At 45.4% G+C, this 22660-nt stretch overlaps 1 protein-coding gene across 11 annotated transcripts in view; it reads left to right on the top strand.

Moving 5' to 3' along the window:
* The window catches only part of TLN2 (talin 2), a 7472684-nt gene that overhangs the window by 6052894 nt on the left and 1397130 nt on the right, over positions 1 to 22660 (top strand). The window contains exon 54 of one of the 11 annotated variants that reach the window (XM_069624488.1): positions 6580 to 6816. The exons of the other annotated variants lie outside the window; for them this stretch is intronic. Coding sequence (XP_069480589.1) covers positions 6580 to 6588 — 9 coding nt within the window. The 3' untranslated portion in view covers positions 6589 to 6816. Of the gene's footprint in view, positions 1 to 6579; positions 6817 to 22660 lie in introns of those variants that run through there. 11 annotated transcript variants of the gene reach the window in all.

The raw sequence follows: 22660 nt of genomic DNA, 5'->3' as shown, positions 1-22660 counted from the left end.
CCATGGCTTGTGAGGTATGGGCATCGGGCACAGGAGAGCCATAGGTTTGTGTGTCTGATTTTTACACTGAGTGCAGACAGAACAGGATGCAATGTAATCAACAACATCACGAGACATGGTAGGCCACCATGACCATCTACGCAGTAGCTCAAGCATCTTGGCTTTCCCGGGGTGAACTGCTATGAGCTCACACCCAGACATGTTTTATCGTCACAGATATATATTTTAACCTGAATATATGGCAGTCCATTGATGATGTGTGCGCTGATGTCGTTCACTGCTGTGGGGTTTGCGAGAACCGAGGTTTGAATCAATCACCCTGAGTGACAGACAAGGGGTACAGCCACAAGCCACTTGATGGGGAATAAGAGTGAGTATGTGAAACCTGGTGTAGAATCGTGTACACCAAGGCGCGAAAGTGCATCAGCAGGTCTATATGTGATCACGAAATCGAACAGGGAGAAAAAACACTGCCACTGTGCTTGACTAGCGGTTGAACACCTCACCGATTTCGAGGCAATCAGATTTCTGTGGTCTTTCAAAACGGTGACTCTATGACTTGCTCCCAACAGATCATGTCGCCACTCAGTAAACGCATGCTTAATGGCCAGAAGTTCACGTTCCATGACGGTATAATTCCGTTCAGGAACCGTTAATTTACGTGAATAGAAGGCCACGGGATGTGTCCTACTGATACCAGGACAGGTTTGGGAGAGCACAGCACCAACCACAACATCGGAAGCATCTGCCTTCACGATAAATGCCAAAATAGGGTTGGGTCCTGCAAGACGGGTGCAGAGGTAAAAGCTGTTTAAGGAGTTCAAAGGCTTCCTGAAAAGGGGCCTTGGGACTTGTCAGACTGGTCAATGGAGTAATGATTCTAGAGAAAGAATGAATTAACTTTCTATAAAAGTTCGCGAAGGCAAGAAAAGACTGTAAGGTTATCAATGAACTAGGAACAGGCCAGTCCAGAACTACCTTAACTTTAGATTGGCTCATCTTGACTCGCTTATCAGTGATATTATAACCCAAGAACTCAACTTTGGTAGCATGAGTTGCACATTTTTCCACTATGGCATATAAATGATGGTCCCACAGCCTCTGTAGTACTGAACAAACGTGTTGAACATGTTCAATGGAACTCGAATAACTCAGGATATCATTGAGATAGATAACTATTTACTGGTCCATCATGTCTTGAAATACGTCGTTCATAAAGAACTGAAAAGTGGTGGGTGCATTACATAGACCGAAGGGCATGGCAAAGTATTCGTATAACCCATACCGGGTCTTGGACACAGTCTTCCACTTGTCACCCTTATTTATCCGTACCATATTATAGGCGCCCCTCAATTCTAGTTTGGTAAATACGGTGGAGGAACCTAAATGATACAACAAGACCGAAATCAGTGGCAACGGGAATTGGTTCTTCAACGTGATGGCATTTAAGGCTCTATAATCGATAAAGGCCCTAAGGTCACCTTCGTTCCTGGGTACGAAGAATAAAGGAGAGGCACCAGGAGACTTAGAAGGGCGAGTAAACCCGTTAGCCAGGGCAGTCTCCAGATAATCTTTCAGGACCCTATCCTCCTTGAGAGTGAGCGAATACACCCGAACGGGGGATCTTGGAACCAGGAATCAGGTCTATCGGACAATCATATGGTCAATGCGGAGGTAACTGCTTGGCCCCGGCTTTATCAAATACGTCCCTATACTCCTTATACTGAGCCGTAACCGTGGGGTCCAGAATCCTAGTGACTGTTCCAATAGAAGATACAACATGAAGAAATGCCAGACAAGGAGAATTCGGGATAACCGAAAGGGAAGAGAAACCCATGTCCTGGCAATGGTTTGATAAAAGCGTGACCTCACGTTTAACCCAGTCTACATAAGGGTTGTGTTCTTGTAACCAGGGGAGGCCCAGAATGACTTAGCATTGGGGGGGCCGCAATCAAATCGAATGATAGCTGTTCCTGGTGCCCAGAGTTTGTAGCCATCGTAACGATGGGTGTCTGTGCGGTTGCCATACCTGAAATTAAGGCGATACCTTCAATAGCACTGACCATTTCAGGTAGGGATTTATGTACAGGCGTAATTCCAACTTGATATGCATCAGTGATGTCCATGCAGTTTCCAGTGTCCCTCAAATCTAAAACTGCTTGAGTCTGGATATGTAGCTTAGTAGACAGAACCAAGACACAGATAGGTGAACAGGTGACAAGGCAGTTAGAGACAAGGAGTCCAAAGGGTCAATGCTCGACTGAGGGACTCCTACTGTGGTCGAGCTTTGGCGTTTCCTTGTTTCTGCGGGGGCTTTTTTGGGCAGTTATGCAAAAAATGGTTGGCCGAGCCGCAGAACATGCATGCATTGGCAGAACGTTTTTGTTCCCTCTGTGCGACTGACAATGGACTTTGTACAGCACCGATTTGTATTTGTTCACTGTCTAGGGAGGCAGTGCTTGGAGATTCCAGTGCTGTAAGAGAAACCCATGGAGATTTCTTTTCACCTTTGCACTCAGCCCTATGTGCATCAATCTGGAGTACCAGGTCGAGGAGCTCCGGAAAACGTAGAGGTACCACAGGAACCGTGGCAATGACGTCTTTAACTCATCTGATAACCCTTTGTAGAAGACAGCTGCCTTCTTCTCTTCTGGCCAACCTGTTTCTGCAGCCAACTGATTACATTTCACCAGATAGGTGAGTAAGGGCACAGTGCATTGTTTTAGCTCCATAAACTCTAAATCAGTGACCTGAGTCTTATAACGTGTGTCAAAGAAACGATTCATTGAGTTGATGAGTGAATCACAGTCATATAACATGTGGATTCCAGCAAAGGGTTAGCTCAGGCTGCAGCGGTACCACCTGAGTGAGAAAGGACAAAGGCTGCTTTGGTGGTAGTCTGGAAATGAGGCAGGACGACAAAGAAAATGCAGTTTTTACTAATTAATAAAAGTATGATAAGTCTTTGGGTCTCCTTGAAATTTTTCGGGGAGAACAAGGTAAACTGAGTGGACATTAGGACAGGGACCGGGTTCTGTTGTGATATAGGATAAGCAGGAGCAGACACGGCTGCACATGGGTAATCTGAGTCCCGGGTAGAAGGATGTGCCAATTCTTGCAATGCATCCATCCTTCGATGGATGTCCGACTGAGCAGTAGTCTTGTTGGTAAGTAGGTCTGCAACCAGTTGTAAAAGACTGGTCAGAGTGTCAGCCACATCCATGCAAGGCTTCTGATTTTGTCAGTACTCACGTGAGCACGAAATAAAACAGAAATCGATACTCACAAAAAAACAGGAGTGCAGTGGAGATCTGGGAGTGCGTGAAGCTCTTTAAATGTTGCCCGTTGATTATCCCAATTTGGGCTTCTCTCAGAGGGTGACCTTCCCTGTGAACTACCAATGTATCCATTATAAAATTATGAGGACAGGGCGGAGGTTTACATGGAAGGGAAAAATACCCTCAGGTATTCACCAGGCTGCAAAAAAGGAAGGAAGGATTTAGAATTCAGAACATAATGTGAAAAAAACGTTAAAATGAGAAAACATATACTAACACTAGACTGAACATACTGGAAATTGAGCTTTAAAGAAGATGTAGAAAGGTGGCAAAAAATGTCTTTGGGATTAATGTTGTTCGATGGATCTCCTGGATTGGAGTGGTAGATCAGGAAACTGGTGCTTGGGAGTAGGCAAAGTGAAAGGAGAGAGAGGTTAATATGTTTATTAGGGAGCTGCGGACCCGGATGGAACGAGGGCGCTCTAAGGGAAAACAGAGGAGCAATGGAATACAGCAAGGCATCCACAGTTCAATGCTCTGTTAGGAAGGTAGGAATTATTCCAAGGTGTTCTTGAGCAATGTTGTAATGCAAATTGATTGCAGAGTTATAAATCAGCAAGGGTAGACAAACAGTAATCCCACGAAAAAGCTGTTAGACAAAACAAGTTGGAGGCAGCAAAGAGAAATACTGTGATCCAAAGGCAAGGTAAGGTGTCAGCAGAGGTCGGCAACAAGGTAATGACTTCATAATCCAAAAGGCAAGTCGAGATTCCAGACAGCAGTCGGTAACAAGGCAAGGATCAACGGAGGAAGCAACTATATGAATAGAAGCGCAGAACTTACTTTAATCAAAAGCGCTTGCCGAATGATTTCCAACTCCTTTATGCTGCGGAATCGGGCACCCAGTAAGATGACCATGTCAACAATAGAGACGCACGGCCGACAGGGAATGGAACGTCGCCTGAGGCCGTAGCGTTGATACAAACGTCATGGCAACCACCAGGAGCGTTGCAAACACTGAACGGGAGTTCCCAGATGAACAGACTTGCTAATCAGCGGTCCATGAACAGGGGTTGTGAAAAATGGGGATACTAAAAAAAATGGATTGCACTAGGGGCGAGGTTATCAATGCAAGGGCCAACTACAAAAGGGCTGTGGAACACAGAAAAGAGTTTCTTGAGAACAAAGCATGGGAAGATTTGGTGCTAGCTGTCTCTACAACGGACACCAAGAAATGTTGGGAGTTTGTCACAGGTGGCACGCCATACAAAAAAGTTAAGACATACCGGGAAAATCATGTGGCTGCCAAATCTTGGCTTGATCATTACTCATCTCTATATCAAGGGCAAGCGACTAGGTATGCAGGTGAAACTCGATTTTCTGCGATACGGCGGACCCTGAAGGAGGTGGAGCTGGCAGATAACCAACAGTCACACAATCGAGCCCCAGGACTAGATGCAGTCGCTGCAGATTTATAAAAGGGTCTAATGGATTTGTGGGTTCCACTCTTGGCAGCCTGTTTTAACTCCTTTTTGGAAACAGGCATCTTTCCACAATCTTGGAAATGCGCAATTATCCATCCCATTTTTAAGACGGGAGTCCCTGGTAGCCCTCTGACTTACAGGCCAATTTCATTGTTGGACACTTCCTTCAAGGTCTTTGGCTGCGTCATGTTGCAACATGTTGAGGACTGGATTCTATCGAGCCAGGTTCTCTTGGAAGTCCATATGGCTGTAGGCCTGTCTAGGTACACAAGACCAAGCCCTTAATTTATATTTGGTTGGAGCTTCCTCTAATTTTGGCAGGGGTCAAAGGATTTATCTGGCGTTTATGGACCTAAGTACAGCGTTCAATAAGGTGGACCGAGCTTCTATGTGGTGGGTGCTTGGGTCCATGGACTGCCCAGCCAAGTTATTAAAGGATTTACAAATAATCCACGAGGACAACAGGGCTTGTCTGCTTTGGGGAACAGGGCCAATGCACAGGATATTTTGATGTACTGGGAGTGTGCCTGGGCTGTGTTCTCGTTCCAGTCTTGTTTACTTTATACGTTAACGCCCTATATAAAACCCTTGTGAGCTCAAACACAGAGTACCCTCAGTTGGGCACCAAAGCACTCCCATTATTAGTGTATGCCGATGAAACAGGCGCTGTGGGGCATTTCAAGATTTATGAAGATGTGCCAAGGCCAACCTTTGAATCTAATCATGGAAGTGTATTGTGCACAAGCTAAGGGAGCTACCAACTATGGGGCAGCGCTGTGGGGGAATGAAAATACACTGCCCATCGAGGTGATTGAGAACAACTTCTTGAAAAAGTTGCAGGGGCTTCATAGCTCTGCACCTAAATATGCGGTGCATGTTGAACTGGGTATCACCCACAATGGAGACGATTGGCACAAAGCGCCTTTTCTGCACTGGCTTGACATCTGGTCAAACCTTAGAGGCCCTCTGAGCCACAAAATTATTAGAGACTTGCTACAGAGTTCTTCCTAGCGCAAAATACCATGGCTGAGATTTATTTGAGTGCCTGAGAGAGGTGAATGCCACAAATCTACAGTGCCTTGCACAATTGTTATCTGCTGTTGAGAGTAGAATGTACAAGAGGGCCTTTCGCTCCCTAACTTCAACAAATCGAGAGTCAATTGGGCTTTCTCTTGAATCTAACAGGAAATACTTGCCCCTTACGAAATTGGATACAATACAGCCCTATTTGAAACATAGCAACAAACCTGTAGATCGATGGGCATTGACTAGGGCGCGCTTCAACCTCCTGCTGCTGAGAGATAACACAAGGAAATGGCAGGGCCATGAGCAGACCTCGGCTTGCCCAGGTTGCAGCGCTGCGAAAGAATATCTTTTACATTTTGTGTTGTTCTGCCTATGTTATAATAACATCAGGAAACAAACTATTATTCCACTTCTAACAGAAGCTAACTTTACCCAGTGCCGCCTGGCAATTATATTTTTGTTACGAGCTTAACCTGTGGTGGTTGCCTGCTGCTCTTTTTTTAAATTTATTTTTTATTTAATGTGATTTATGGTTATACAATTGACAACCTTTAGTCACAGTTTCATTAACCAGAATTAACAAAATGAAAGTAAAACACTTTTCCTTTAAAAGATGATTCAAGATTCATTAAGTGATGTTAGTTTCTTTTGGATGACAATTGAGAATTTTACCACGGCTAAAGTTATTGATGTTTTTTCACCGGATGCCATCATTTTCCACCATAAGTCTTTCGATCTGTATCCATTCTTTTTTATAACAGTATTCATTAGAATTTCTCTTTGCTCTTTAGGATACCTGAGGAAGGCATGGTATAGAAGAAAACGTATTGTGGATGCATCAATTTAAAAAGTTTTAAACTGAATGTAATTTTAATATTGGTGATTGTTTATGTATTCATTGCATATGGAGTTGTATCTGTGTTATGTGTATTTTGTACCTGGAATTTTTATTCTTATAGACTGTATATCTGTATGTTTTGCTTGAGTTTATGGATTTTATTTGAATAAACTACGAGATGATGGTATTACTCCTGTGAGTTCCACAGTTTCACCCTGTACATCAAAGGTGTTAACTTAGCCTCTTCTTTAATATCCTTAAGTGCCAGTTCTAACCTTATTAGGGCATTACAAATAAAGATTGAATTAACTAGTTTTCTGGCCGCTCCAATGAATCTTATGGTAGCAAAACGCTGATCCCAATCAAACCGCAACTGATTGTTGCTCTTGCCTGACCTATATATTAAAATGGACAGGATTGTGCCATCTCTCAGTGCAATTTTCTATCCTTGGAGATGCAGCTGCTCTGACATGTATGTTTCTTGCAGGCAAGTTATGTTGTGGGCTCTCAGATAGGTATGCTAATCAGGATCCCCAAATATATTGGTAAGTCCCTTCACCATTTAGTACAGTATCCTATGATAAAAATCTCTGCATCCCCTTGATGCAATAGGGCCTTTATGTCCCCAAAACGGGGCTACCCTATGAATAAAGGACAATTAAGGCTGATACCTCAAAATACATTTCTAAGGGCCACCAGAATGAATCTTCAGTGACATTATAATATGCTGTCAAAGGTGAAAATACTACAGGGCCCTCATACAGTTATGTCATTGGACTCTGAGAAGGTTTTCAACTCTGTACAATGGAAATGTCTGTAGGTGGGAATGACCAAGGCTGAATTCGACATAATTTCATGTCCTGGGTAAAATTGCTGTGCATGACCAATGACGAAGGTGAACTACTGTACATCCCTCATTTTCCCACTCCAGAGGGGAATCCACCAAGGGAGCCCTCTGTTCCTTTGTCCCCATTATTATTCTTATGGGCTGTTGAACCCCTTGCTGAAATAATGAGGACCAATCATCTCCTTATGGGCTTTGCATGGCCTGGGAGATGGGAGGTTTCGGATATCTATATATGCAGATGATCTGCTGGTAGATTTGGGGAACCCCAGACAATCTGGAACCAGGGTAATGCAACTAATCGAAGAATTTGGTCTATACTCTGGTCTCAAAATCAATTGGGACAAATTATTTTTCATTCCTATCACGGGAGGTCTGTAAGCGAAACCTGACGATTGCCCCTTACAAGTCAGTACCGGGCCACTTTGGTATTTGAGTATCAAAATACATAGGTACATCGGAAACTTTTTGCAAAACAACCTGAAGCCGGTACTTGATAGACAACAACAGGATGCCAAACACTGGGTGGGGCTATCGCTGACCATGATGGGAAGGGATAATCTATTGAAAATGGTTACGCTTCCCAGACTGCTATGTGTTCTCCAAAAGTCCCCCCATGCAGATTCCCAAAATAACTTTCTCAAAAATAGAGACATTGCTTAGGGGTTTTATACAGGGACATGGTGTTCCGCCAATATCTTTGAAAACTTTGAATGCCGGATGTCCAGAAATACTATTGGGCTTCACAATTAGTGGTGGACAACGAATGGAATCATGGGGCGGAGGGAACATAAGCACACACAAAGCTATAAGTAATTATTATGAGGGCAGAGCCGCATGTAAGATCCTCTATGTGAGTCTGGTCGGAAGGATGACTGCCACTCATTGAAGCATGGAGAGTGGTCACAGGCACAATGGGATTGAAGGGGAAGGTAATTAAATGCTCCCCTCTCTGAGAACCCGGTATTTCTGAAATGTATAAACTAGGGAAACAAGAGTGGTTGATTAGGAGAGGGATCACGGCAGTGGGGGACATACTACATAAAAAGAAGATAGCTCTGCAAACACCTATCCACCGCGCCTCTCTTCCTCTGAGACTCAATGTCTCAATTATACTATACAATATAGTGAGCGGGGGTTGCAGGGGAATCCCCCGCAGCTGACCCAACCAACAAAAAAAGAGGCTGCGCGGGCTGCAGGGGTGTCCCCCCAACACCCGCTCACTATACTATACAGTGTTGGGGGGACACCCCTGCAGCCCGCGCAGCCTCTTTTTTTGTTGGTTGGGTCAGCTGCGGGGGTGTCCCCTGCAACCCCCGCTCACTATACTGTATAGTATAATATAGTGAGCAGGGTTTGCGGGGGGACATCCCCGCAACCTTTGTTTTTCTTTTTTTTACCTACCCCACCAAAAGACCTAATATACATACCACAAAAGGTTTGAACATTTGGTAGTTCAAACTTTTTGTGGTATGTATATTAGGTCTTTATATACTATACTATATACTATACAGTATAGTGAGCGGGGGTTGCGGGGGACACCCCTGCAACGGACCTGAAAAAATCAAAAAAAGGACCCTGTGGTGCCGGTTCCCGATCACGGAAGTGAAAGGGAACTGGCGTTGCAGGGACCAGCGAGACTGAAGGAAAGGTAAGTAGTGTGTAGGAGGGTGGTTAGGGTTTCTTTAGAATTGGGCTTGTTTTACCTTGAATGACCGAAAGGGAAATGTACGAACAATTTTGCATTATGTACATTTCTCATTCGGTAATTTCCATCGAGGTTATTTCTGCCATGGTAAAACAACCCCAATTCATGCTTGCTGTCTGTCCTTCGGCCGGGGGCAGTCTGCAAACTATGAGGGGCAGGGATTTGTCCCCCTTAAGAGGAGAAGGTCCCTATGAGGGGACAGAGAATTGGAACCCCGGGTGTTGAAGTCTCGCTGAGAGGGAGGACGCTCCGCTGCAGACCCCATTAGTTGATGCATGGTCTCTCTGCCTACCTGTCTTGGGACTGGGTAGTGTTGTTGTGGTTGAGATGCAGATTTATCCCACAACTGCCCTAACAGTGATGTATGCTTGTCATATTCGTCCTGTTTCATGTGTATATGTAGTAATTTGTGTTTATTTTAAAGTTATATGTATGTTTATGAAGTGTGAATAAAGGGCCTCTAAAGAGCCAATTATTTTCTAACTAATGGTCTAAATTTACATTATTGCCTTCCTGAGTCCAAGAACTTTAAGTCTTTGTAATAGGGTGAGTAATTCTGAGGTCATTACACGTATCTGAAAAGCAGAACAGTCTCCTACGGGGTCAGAAGGGAAAGAGGTGTTATATAGAATCATATCCTTTGTATTTGGATTTGGGGTGACCTCGGAAGGGTAGGATTTAGAGGGTTTGTTAAATGGATAAGAATGACCGGGATGGAGAACAGAACAGAGGAAATTGCAGGAACGGTAGTGTTCTGTCATAGTGGATTGGGTATCTAAAAAATGACCATCAGAAGGACGGGATTGGTAGGGTTTGTAAGGCAAATGAGTGTAACTGGGATCCTGGAGTGAACAAGAGGGATTGAGGGAACTGTAGTATTTTTCCTGAGTAGGCTGGGAGTGCGGAAAATAATAATTAAAGGGACAGGAAGAAGAATGATTGGGAGTATTTGGACAAAGAACAGGAAAACAGTGTTTATGGGAGATATAGTTTCCGACTGCATTGGGTTTTGTGTTCTTAAAAGGTTTTGGAAAGACAGATTGTTTATTGGCTTTAGTTACAGAAGATTTATTGGGGGGGAGGTAGATGTATTGTAACCTACGAAGGACGCAGGGATCTTGTTCTCTTCTCCCTCCTCGGTACACTACTGCTCCTCACCTTGGATATCCTCGCAATCACAACCCCGGTCTCCCTCACCCCAGTGATCCTCCCCCACTGGTCCACTCCCAGGAACTGAATCCAACAGTGATGGCTGTGTATTGGCCACCCTAATAAGGGATTCCTGGGCTCTACCTCGCAGAATACCTTCAGGATTCTCACACTTGCCGCTGCTAACGTTCACCCCAAGTCTCAGCATCCTCAACCATGGGTCAACTAATTCATGTGCTGTCTCTGCACAGACATGCGTTGGCTGCTGCGCAATGGGAGGCCTACCCACTTGCATGAGGACCTGAAACTCTACCTCTCTGCCCTGAACTCTTTCAAGTCCTCTCTCTTCATAGAGCGAAAACATATTTCAACTGCACCTTTGACTCTCACTCCAACCAGCCTCACCGGCTACAGGGCACCCTAAACTCACTCCTCCTAAACCTAGGACTATCAACTCTACTCTCACAGCTAATGGCCTAGCTGAATACTTTGCTGCAAACATTTACAAAATTAGAGACTCTCTCCTGACCTTCCTCAAACTTCCTCCTCCTACATTCTAGACTCTGCCTACTCTAGTAATCATCCTCTGCCTCGCGGGATTGCTCTGCTATGCTATGATGTGCAGGATTGCTATGCTATGATGTGCAGGATTGCTATGCTATGTTATGCAATGCTAGTAGGCTCTACCATACAGCTAGGCCTCAGACCCTCCATGTCACCTCCCTCGGCCTCCTCTACACGACACCCCAGACAGGCCCAAACCCCTCCTTGGGTACAGACACGTCAGACATTCCCTTCAGCGTAGTCTCTACAGGTTTAGAATTAGCCCCATATACGAGAGTTATCAGAAGGGGTTTCTGCGAATGCTGCCTATTCAAGGTCACAAGGAAGATGTCGATAGTTCTTGCCAAATGTCTGTAATGTCGTGCCAAGTAACACCCCCATTGTGATAGTACAGAAACATTTTAGTGTTTCCCTGTGATATGCTATATAAACCAGCACTTGAGGGTGGGGGGGCTGTCAGGTGTCTTGACCCACGTTTGAACTATTGTGCTACAACATTTGGTGCTCTGGGCTTAGAAAATCCAAGATGGCTGAAAAGCCCACATTTGCGCCAGAATCCAGGAAAACTGTGCAGTTTTGCGCACGCCAAAATGGTCGCCTGACCTGCCACCCACCAGTGCGACCGTGATGGGCCAGAAGTGCCATGAGTGAAACGTGGTGCCAAAGGAAAAACAGCAATGCCTGTTAGCTCAAAAAGCGCTTTGAAATCACATTTGTTCTCTGAAATGCAAGCTCAAAATGCCTATTTCAAACATTGCAAGATATTCAATAATCTTACTGAACACCAGCAGACGTCTGGTAGAATGAAGTCTTGTGTGCATACCAAGGGCCTCATCACGACTTTGGCGGTAACCCTTAAATCCGGCGGTAGCGCTATTACCGCCGGATTTAAGGGTCTGCCAAATCAGGACTTCGGCGGATTTCGCCCCAGCTCTGAGTTGGGAGGAAATCCGCTGAAAATTCGTGCCATTACCGCCGGCGGGAAATCCGCCGGCGGTAAGAGTGCAAATTTTCCCCATTGAGCCCAATGGGGAATGGGTCATTCCCGAATGGGCTCAATGAGGAATGGGGATTTACTTTACCGCTGAACCCGTGATCCGGCGCTATTAGCGCCGGGGAGTTCGGCGGTAGGGCTAATACCGCCAGCGGTAATACCGCCGGCATTACCACCCAAGTCGTCATGAGGCCCCAAATCTGGAAAGATGAAGAGCCCAAAATAATGTTCATAACAAAACTGGCTGAGCTGTGGATGTCAGCAGCTTAAGTGAAATTGGACTTAAAGCCACTAAAATCGAAATGTTTAAAATAAATGAGTGACCTACTTTTGAGTGTCACATAGGTTGCAACTGTTTAAATGTCATAGTTTTGAACTTAGAATCAGCGTTCTAGCTGCATGTGTCAAAATTGTAAGTTTGATTTGAATGAAGAAAAATGTGAACAAAGTGACCTTTGGCCGAAGCCTGGCTTAAAGGGACTGAATTCTGCCCGGCAACTACCCCCGACAGGAGTTGAAACTTGCCCAGCAACTGCATTCACAGGCCTGGCCTGCCTTCTGCTGCACCACCAAATGGAGATCACACCTCTCTGATTGAATCAGGAGAGAAGTACCTGGGAGCAGGGAAACAGAACAATGAACTTCCCTTTGCTCCAAGCAATTTCTAAATCAGGGGGTCGTAAATGGCTTCCTCTTGGAAGGAAATGGGAGGGGCACTGCCTCTGTGAGCCAGCTGAGCTTGGACAAGTGGACAAACCAGAAATTCCCCCATGTGCTTTGGGAAACCACACCCCTCTGGGCCAGAGCATCCTTTTAGAAAGATGGATAATTCATAGTACATAATTGTCAAAATTATATCAATAATATCATGATTCCTGTGATTTTTCTGTGCACATTTTAAGAGGTGTTAGGACTCTGTGGTATGTTCTGGGGGGTAGTAGCGGAAAATAGGGTATTACTCCAAATGTATGTATGTTAAAAATCTGACACTTCATCATCTGATGCCCATATTCCTTGCGCACATTTGTGTAGATTTTGGAAAGGTTTAGAGGTTGTGTTCTGGATGAAAAGGGCAGAATTCTGTCAGAAGTGAACACAACATCTTACAAAGACAGGGATTGGATGGTTTGGCGCTACCGAAAATATGTTAACTGGACATATAATATTAGAAAAATTGTACATAGATAAATATGCATTTAAGTCAAAAATAGATTTGTGTGCAAAGTGACAAGGGGAGTGTTCTTTCTGTATGCCATAAAAAGGATGCCGGATGACTCACAATTCTGTTCCCCAGTCAGGCGACAGAGAATCCTATAGCCTATCAGGATCCTCAGAGGGTTGGGCATAGAAAGTCAGCCTTCCCACCCACTTTCAAAAGACATAAAAAGAGCCACTGAGATCCAGGTAGACATTCACTTTCCACTTTCTTGCAAAGCACTTTGACGGGAGACTCCAGACTTCAAATCCAGACAGATCCAGAGAGCAGAACTTAGAAAACCAGACTCCAGACTTCAAATCCAGACAGATCCTGAGATCCAGATCTTAGACTCCAGAACCTAAAGCAGAGGGGCCAATCCACAGGCTGAATCCTTTTCAGCAGGCCTTAAAATCTTTTGCAACCTGATATTCAACAGCCGGGCGAGCTGTTTGATTCTGGCTAGAACCCTGTGCCAGAACCCAGAAAGCAGAGCTGTATCCACACCGCCATGCAGTGCCGATAGAAGACCAGACCCAGACCAGGCCGTGGTGCAGTGCCAGAACTTTTGCCAGAACCAGAGATCCAGACCAGCAGAGCAGGGAGAACCGCAGCTAAACCTGTTGACCAGATCTGTGACGAGGACCATTCCTTCCAAAATTAGGAGTGAGTATCCAGCCAGAGCTGTGCAAACCAATCTCTTAGTTTAAAATAATCTAATTCAAACCATTTCCACCTATTTAGAACTGCACAGAAATCGTGTGTCCATTCTGTGATTTCAAACCTGTGAAAGTGTCATTTGTCATTTGAATCTTACTTTATTTCTGAGAATCTACCTCCACTAAATCGTCCGTATCTTTTGAACCATATGTGCTAGGAACGAGATGTAACTGTCATTTTAAAGCGAAGATCCTCAGCTTTCTGCACCTTATAGTTTTACCATAAACGCGCTTTACACACTCGGAAAAAGTGCTGCGAATTGAAAACTAGCTCAATCTCACCACACGTTAAAATATAACTGTCTTTTGCTTCCATTGCTGAAATTCGTTTTCAACCTGATAATCCCTCATTAATCATTGCTAGTGTTGACCTGAACTAATTCAAAGTAGCTGTCACCTACCCTGAATCTCCTATAGGGAATTAAAATCATTTTTAGCATATTTTTCACTTCTTTGCTAATCACATGTAAAGGTATTTTTTCCTGTTTAAAAGCATACCGGTTGCTCTAAGCGTGCTAGGGGGGAACTAGAATTTGTATTGCATTTGATTATATTCCTGAAAATTGTGCGCTCACCTTCCATCTCCTTATATTGCATAGGGGGGAGTGAATTGTCAAAAGAAAAAGTGATCATATTATCTCTTGTGGAAACCATCTCAGTTATTTCTGTGCTGCATTCTTTTCTATCATTGCATTTCCTTGAAACCATAAAGTATTCTCAGCTACCTTATCCTTTCTATACCAACTCCTAAGTGATTAAAAAAAAGTGTGCTAGTGTAATATTATCCATTGTTGATCACTGTCATATTCATAAGTGTGCTATCAAATATTAATTTATTTATAAAAGTGATATATATATATATATATATAGTTTAATTTTTCAATAAATCTTTTAATTTGCAAAACAAACCTACTTCTTGGCTCAGTGAGGTCGGGGGGATTCAAAGAGAGGGGCGTTATACAAGGGTTTATCATCCAGATCTATGAACTAGTCATAAAAATATATAAATAAGGGCTTCCATTGGGCATCCCAGGCTAGGCACTGACTTAGTTGGAGTACTGAATTGAAGTCACTTAACAGTGCTAGAGAGAGCTCTGTGTACCGGCGGCCTGAACACTTGCCGGCTGCATGCTTTTTTTGCTGATAATAACTCTGTATGCTGTCTATTTGCGATATAAATACTAGAAGCATGATTTACCTCCCGGCTGTCTCCTTATTTGCTGCATACTGAGGCTGGCCGAGGGGGCCTTATGTTGGCCACCACAGAAATGGTGCTGTGACTTTTTGTCACGACTGTGCAGGAGTTTTCCTGGGGCCTGCCATCGACCACCACCACTGCCAGCCGGCTACATTAGGTCCTCATCATACTTAGGGTTCTGTTAAGAAGCATTGGCAAACCTGTTATCTGCAAAGATTCCAAACTCAGTGGTGTGATTGGCAAGTGTCCTCCAGAAAATCTCTGTCGCAGAGCACGACCGTGAACTTGTTTTGATTTTCCTCAGAGTGGTAAATATCAACCTTCTGCTTATGCCACTGTGTTTTCTCAGCACTGAATGTTTATTTTGACTAAAGTTGTTTTGCAATGTCTTACATGCTCTCTCTCTCGCTCCTTACACGCCGTGATGTTTTGTGTTGGGTATTTGTATGTGAAAACAGCACAGCAGAGAGTTTTAGCTCTGTCGAGCGCCTTCATCGTATTTGTCTACAGTCTGTCTGTCTGTTGTGGGCTTCTAGGTGCTAGAGACGGTTTCGGTGTAGAGATATAATTGAATAACCAAGATTGAGTGCAGTAAACTATTGCGCGTTAAGATTTTTTATTAGCCATTTACTTAGAGATAAATAGTATTACAAATTTGTGTACAGTTTATGGCAGGCAAATAGAGAAACAGATAGTGTCCCAAAGTGTCCCAGACATGGCAGAGCAGTGCCCAAGTATTTGCCCATGACCCCTTCTTCCCTGTATCAGTGCAGCATGATCCAAATGCTGAAAGCGCTGGCACAGCTTAACAAAATGTTCTCGACAAACATAAAACAATGATAAAGTCAAGCTCTGAACTACAGAAAGCAGGAGAGGTGTAGTTTTTTTGGAAGGGCCTTTCTGACAAACAACTGATCTATTGTGTAATGTAATTTCTGTCTATTAGTCATGTCTGGGTAAGAATGAAGGAAGTGTTGTTTATACTACTGGTAAATTTGGTATCGCTTGGTGCACTGACTGTTTGTATTATAAATGTGTCATGCTGGGTTTAACTGTTAATGTTGCAGTTCGTTTTGCTGCTCACACTGAAGATGATGTTTAGATACTGATAGCATTTTCTTGTGATTTAGGAAAGGGGCTGTATGCTGTCACGGTCGATTTCTGGTTTTGGAGCTAGTGAGACATGATGCTGTCTCCTAGTTAAGTGTGTTGAGAGTCACTGCACCAATGGTTTGTGTGTGCTGTCACATAAAAACGGTTTGTGATTAGGTGTGGGGGGTCCAGATGTGTTGCCACTGGGTGGCTAATAGGGGTATTTTCTCAGATTGATTGTTGTGCATTCCTGTGGGCTGCCATTTCCAGGATTGCAGCTGACAGGATTTGTTTTGTTTTTTTCTTTCTCTCTCTACCGCCGTACAGGTACCACAATTTTGGTCCTTGGTTGGTGGTATCATTGGGCAGGATTGTGCGCAGGTTTCGATGCATATGTGCTTTGCTGGTTATTAGGAGTTCGGTGTCTGTGTTCTGTGTCAGCACACCGTCGCTGTTTATTTTGGTGGTGCACAGCTGATTGATTGACCTTGTGATTATTCTCTGTCGCAGAGTTAGTTTTGACTTTCTCTGTGATGTTGCTTACATTTTTCACTCAATCAAAGGGTTGCTGTGGTATGCCATTACCACATATATCCATGGCCTACGCCAGCTGTCTTTAAATTGCTGCCTGCAGGCCTGCCTTGTTTAGGGAATGGCCATATTCCCTTGGGGTTACTTGTAATTGTCTTTTTTTTAATGAATTGACTTTGAGTTTTATTTCTTGATTTATGGTGGTTTTTGTACATGCACTGTGCATGCTATAGCAAGCTTAGTACCACAGAAATACCTACATGCTTTTCTTCCAGACACAGGGAGGCCTTGACAATTGACAAGCTAAAAGTTCCTTCCTAACTACATTTGCATGATTGGCCTCCCACTTTCATTGCTTTACTTATCACAACATTCTGAGCCCTGCGGTTGATATCTATGTTCTTATTTCAGCTATCGAGGCGGAGTAAAGGGCATCTTGGCCATTTTATAGTTAAGTGTCAAATGTTATTGCTGAGATAAGCTGGATACGGTTCCTCTGCATATGACTTTATTTTTATATTCAGCAAACTCTATCGATACTTTCTTGCTGCTGTCTCCCTTTTGTGTACCAACTCTCCTGTTTGTCTTTAAGCTTTCACCACCTGCAAATACCAATTGCCAGGAGGCCACTGCTTCTCCTCTCAGTTGAGGACCCCCTAGCATCTCTTTCTGTCCTTGCGGACCTCCAAGGCGTGGCTCCCCAGGCTGAGAAACAGGGCTGGGAAAATAATGAATGTGTTTGTTGCTCCGATCGCCTATGGTGCCTATGGTCCTAACACGGACTGGTTAGTGGCCCGACTAGCACACCTACCATACTTTACACGTGTTGCTCACTCTGTGTCCCAGTCAAGCAAGGGAAAGATGACCTCTGAGGTCCAGAATTATTGGTTCACCCCCAAGCTCCCCCCATTGCTCAGAAATACTGTGTTCACTGTCTCACGTTTAACCCTGGAAAGTCTGTGAAAACTACTCCAGGGGCATATGAAGTACATTATGGCCCCTTTGTGAATATCCAAATAGATTTCATTAGCTTACACAAATGTGCCTCCTTTGAGGACATCCTAGTAATAATTGATACATTTTCATGATGGACTGAGGCCTAACCCTGTAAATACGTTGATTCCATTACAGTGGCCAAGAGACTGCTAAAAGAGTGTATTCCACGCTTTGTCCTTCCAGTTTCCATAAACTCTGACAGAGGCATCCATTTCACTGGGAAAATTGTACAGAACATTTGCAGTGCCTTGGGCATCCTCCAGCACCTGCTTTGTAGTTTTTACCCACAATCGGCAGGGGCAGTGGTATGCCGAAATTTCGATGTGAAGCTCTGCCTTGCCAAGGTCTGCCAGGAAACCGCCTAAACTGGACTCTTGTCCTCCTGGACCTAAGAAACTCTGTAAACAGAGTACATGGACTGTCCCCCTACAAGATCCTTATGGGGAGGCCCTTGCGAATGGCAGTTACTCCACCACCTTCCCCTGAGCTCTGTAACTTACAACTGAATGATGATCTGGTTGTGTCGTATTGCAAAAGACTAATGCTCGTTGTTAGTTCTCACTTCCAGCAAATTAAAGAAGCTCTGCCTCGACCGCCTGAAGTTTTATGCCGCAGCATCCTGCCGGGAAATTGGGTGGTCCTGAAAGTACATCAGTGAAAATCATCCATACTCCCTCAAAAGGACCTTTCCAGATATTACTGATGACCCACACGGCTGTTTGCTGTAGAGGAAATTACTTCTGGGTTTACGCCAGCGAGTGTGTGAAAGCAGCACCTCCACCCTATGACAGAAAACACCCAGAAGTACAGGATAAAGCCAATCAGCTGTTCGTCAGCACCAAGGACACAGCAAACTTGATATCTGCAGGGGTACAAGAGAAAGAGATTCCTCTTCAGCTGCCCCCTGCGGTCCAAGAAGGTAAAACAACTGGAACTGCATCCAGCACTTTTTGACGACAAAGTTCCACTACCAGTCCCGAGGTACAACTTGCAGAGTGCAGCTACCATCTCACCTGTCTCTGGCAGGTGGCCCATCATTCTCAGAAGTTTTTTCAGCCCCACACATCTGTCAGCATCACCCTGACCGGGCTACTTAACTTATACATCATCATCTCTCCTGCCTACGCGGACCGGTGACGACAGTCACTCTTTGGAACTTTTTGGCATACGGCCCCAATCTCAGTAGGGTTGGACTGCTAAAACTAGGGATATTACTGCTATTACATTAATTTATGTGGAGTATTTTCACCATGTTGCTGTTTCTTACCAGGATATTTGCTCTACCCCACCGTACATACCCCATCTTACACCCGGACACAACACCTTCCTCAACTTCACTTAGGCCTATGCTGACCTAATGAATGCTTCTGATTGCTATAAATGCTCCCATACTCTTATGTATGCCAATGGGATCATTTCCCTTCATCCCGGTCCTGTTCAATATTGCTGAATGGTGTTATGACCTCCGGATGAATGACTCTTCTTGTCCCAATATGATGCATCCCTTTCCATGGGAGCGCTTCTAGCCCAGCTACCCCAATACTTTACCACCCAGGATACCGACAGCCTCTGTTACACATGCTCTGATCTCTTTCACCACGCTAGGCACGCTGTCTTCTATGGGTATTACGCCGGCAACCGATGTGCTTAACAGAAGTGCTACTACAACCACCAGTAACAACACCGCTGTCGGTGAGATAGGACGATTTCATAGTAATAGCACCAACGTAACTCTCTACACACAGCGGGGGTTATATTTCCTTTGTGGGGCTAGCACATACCAATAGCTCCCGGCTAACTGGTCTGGTCAGTGCACCATTGGGTTCATTTACCCAGCAATCTGCCATGATATGACATGATAAGGCATTTATAACGCGCCAATACACAAGTGTTTCAAGGCGCAAGGAGGCAAGGGAGGGGAAACAGAGGAAACAGAGGAAGACAGAGACAACGATCCTACTAGGCCAGATGACGTTGAGATCGCGCAAGTGCAGGGAGAGAGAAAAGGGCAAAAGTGCAGAGGGAAGGGGAGGGGGCAGTGCGGTACATAGGATAGCAGTAAAATAAATAAGACAATAAATAGAAGTACAGCCAGATGGTGGCAAGTGCAAGGGTAAGTGCCAGCATCAAGTGTCAAGTGCTAGTAGGTGCTGTAGGGATACAGAAACAGCTCAAGTGCAGGTTTGTCAGGGGGGAAGTGCAGGTGTGCAACTGGCGGGGGGACCTGGGCCCGAGATCAGAGGGTAGCCAGGTAACCAGTGCAGATTCAGATTCAGCCAGGAAATCAGAAAGGGAGAGCAGGAGAGAAAGCAGAAGCAAAGAGGAAGGTCTTGAGGTGCTTCCGGAACCGGAGATGGTTCTCCTCAAGTTTCAGAGAGTCAGGGAGGCTGTTCCAGAGGGAAGCCCCAGCAGAAGAAAGAAATCTACCACCAACTCGCTGCTTGGAGAAGCGACTAACCCTGAGGGAGTTAGAGGCGGATGAGAGAAGAGCTCAAGAAGGAAGGTATTTAGGAAGAGAAAGTTGAAGGTATTGAGGCCCCAGGGCCCAGAAGGCCTTGTGGACAATGCAGTGGGTTGTAGTCCCTTTTTCCACAACTTCTGTATAAACCTTGCCGGGCCAAACGCGATGTCTAGACATGGTTCAAAGGCCTCATAGAGTTCCTGATCCTGAGCTTTGTCACTGTTGGAGGGCTAAAGTCCCTTTAAGACAGGGACAGGCCCACGTGAACACTGTCACGTGGGCCATGATGTGGGAGGAGGGAGGAGGAAGAAGGGAAGTTCAGTTGGTAGTATGTTTACAATAAAGAAGGACGTTCCACCTTGCTCCTTGGTATGCGTGCCTTATTTCTGTGGGGCCGCACAGCCCCAACAACTGGCGACGAGGCTGTTACCTCGCACGCCAAGGTCCTCCTCCTCCTCCTGGATGCGAGTGAGCACGCTGCGTAGCAACTAAGTGGCTGGCCAGGCTGTGCCTGCAGCCGCCCTTCCAACATCAGCCCTCCAGTGCATGACCCGATCCCAGGCCCTGCCTTCCTCCTCCCACTGCTCAGATAACACGAAACAACACGTTGGAAGAGAGACCTGATCCCCTGCCCCGCCTTCCTTCTCCTGCTGCTACATTCCAGGCCACATAGAGGATGGTGAAAACAAGGAAAGACACTGTCTCATCACTGCGCGGCAGTCCACCAGCGGTCTACGCTACAGCACACACAGACTGCGTGTCTCTGCAGGTGGGTGGCGCCCTTCCCCCACTGTTCCTACCGGCAAACGAACGCTTAATTAACATGTAAGCCTCAAGACCTTCTGCAAACCACGTGTCCCTATAGCCAGCAGACGCTCCATTAAAAACGAGGGTCTCAGGAGTGTGTTCCACATATGAGAAGGGACAAGGCTACTCCCCACCCCTCCCAGAGCAGCTATAGAGGAGCCTGCTCTTCACAGTGCTACACCAGGTCCTCTGCTGCCCGGCACGTGAGGACAAGTTGCACAGACATCTACAAGGTGACTCAATCACCCACTATCTCCCACAGCCACCATGAGTTCGCCCCTGGCCAAGCTGGACAGCCTCAGGCAAATCAGGCCCCCAACACAAAATCTACTGCCACTGCATGGCGCATGCCTCCCCAATTTTCTATGACCCCGCAAGCTGACAAGGGTCCGCGGTGGGTAGAGTGGCTGGATGACTTTAACAACTTCATTGCAGCGGCGGGTGAAGAAAACTCCCCTAAATTGCGCAGTATGTTCCTCAACATAGCCGGCAACGAGGTCAAAACTCTAATAAAGACTATTTCAGTAGCCGAACACCCTGGTTTTGCATCACTACTCACGGCCCTCAACAAGAGGCTTGTCATTGAGCCAAACAGAGACTATGAAAGATATATGTTTAATCAATGCACCCAAAGAATAGACGAAATAGTTGATGAATTCATCACCCGACTGCAAATTAAAGAAGCGCACTGCCAGTGTTATGCGTTCTCACTAGACAAAGCCATCCGTCTACGAGTGATCGAAGGGTGTGTGTCGCAGACGCTCAAGAAACAACTACTCAAGAAACCACTCACCATCGAAGAAGTCAGTGAAATGGCCAGGATCCTCGAAAGAGTAGACATACAGGCAGCCCAGATGTCAGGCAACACCATGCCCAAGCAGGAGAGAGGTGAGCAAATAGCGGTGATTCAAACAAACAACACGAGAGTGGGAGACAAGAACACCGGAACTGCCTTCTCGACAACCCCAAGGATGCAACGGCAGTGCTACCGCTGTGGGATGGCCTTTCCCCACTCACGCAGGGATGCGGAAATTGTGGAAGAGAAGGCCATTTCCAGTCAGTCTGCAGTGAGGGCAGGCCTTTCCCCACGCCGCGAGCATCGACGTCGTAACAATAGAGGCCCTACACCCTGAGCCCGCAGAGCCAGACATATCAGATGCGCCCATATCAACAGGGACCGAGAAGATATGTGAGGGTTGTGGAAGAACTTTACCCTGATGACAATCCCCAAAAATTTGAGGCACCGGACCAGAACCCACGAATTTGTGATGAATATGATGGGCCACCACCATCACGTAAAGGATACTACACGATAGCACCTCGGGGCCAGGAACACGAGAGTGACCAGTATGACCAATACACACAAGATGTATACGTGAACTTCATCATGGATGAAGGAGAAGCCAAAGAAGCACCCCGAATACCAGTGGACATATTTGGCAGACAGTTTCCTAGTCGATTCAGGAGCCACTGTAAACATCGTGGGAGAGAAAGAATTTCAACAGATCCCCGACAAACCGACCCTAGTACTGGCAACATGAGGGCCGACCTTCATGCCCTATCACTTCTCCTGGAACAGGTAGCTAACAACACAGCCAAAGGTATACAGATACTGAAGAGCAAGCAAGTAGCGCTCAGAATAATGGCCCTCCAGAATAGAATGGTGCTTGATAATTTAATGGCTGCCCAAGGGGGTACCTGTAAAATTATACGACATGAATGCTGCACGTGGGTAACAATGACTCCTCCCAGGTTGAGGACATCATAACACACCTC

This window comes from Ambystoma mexicanum, chromosome 11 (assembly GCF_040938575.1).
Source record: "Ambystoma mexicanum isolate Mex_15411 chromosome 11, UKY_AmexF1_1, whole genome shotgun sequence".
NCBI classification, from domain to species: Eukaryota; Metazoa; Chordata; class Amphibia; order Caudata; family Ambystomatidae; genus Ambystoma; species Ambystoma mexicanum.
The sequence above is the reverse complement of the archived record's forward strand: the minus strand, read 5'-3'. Positions and strand labels throughout refer to the sequence as shown.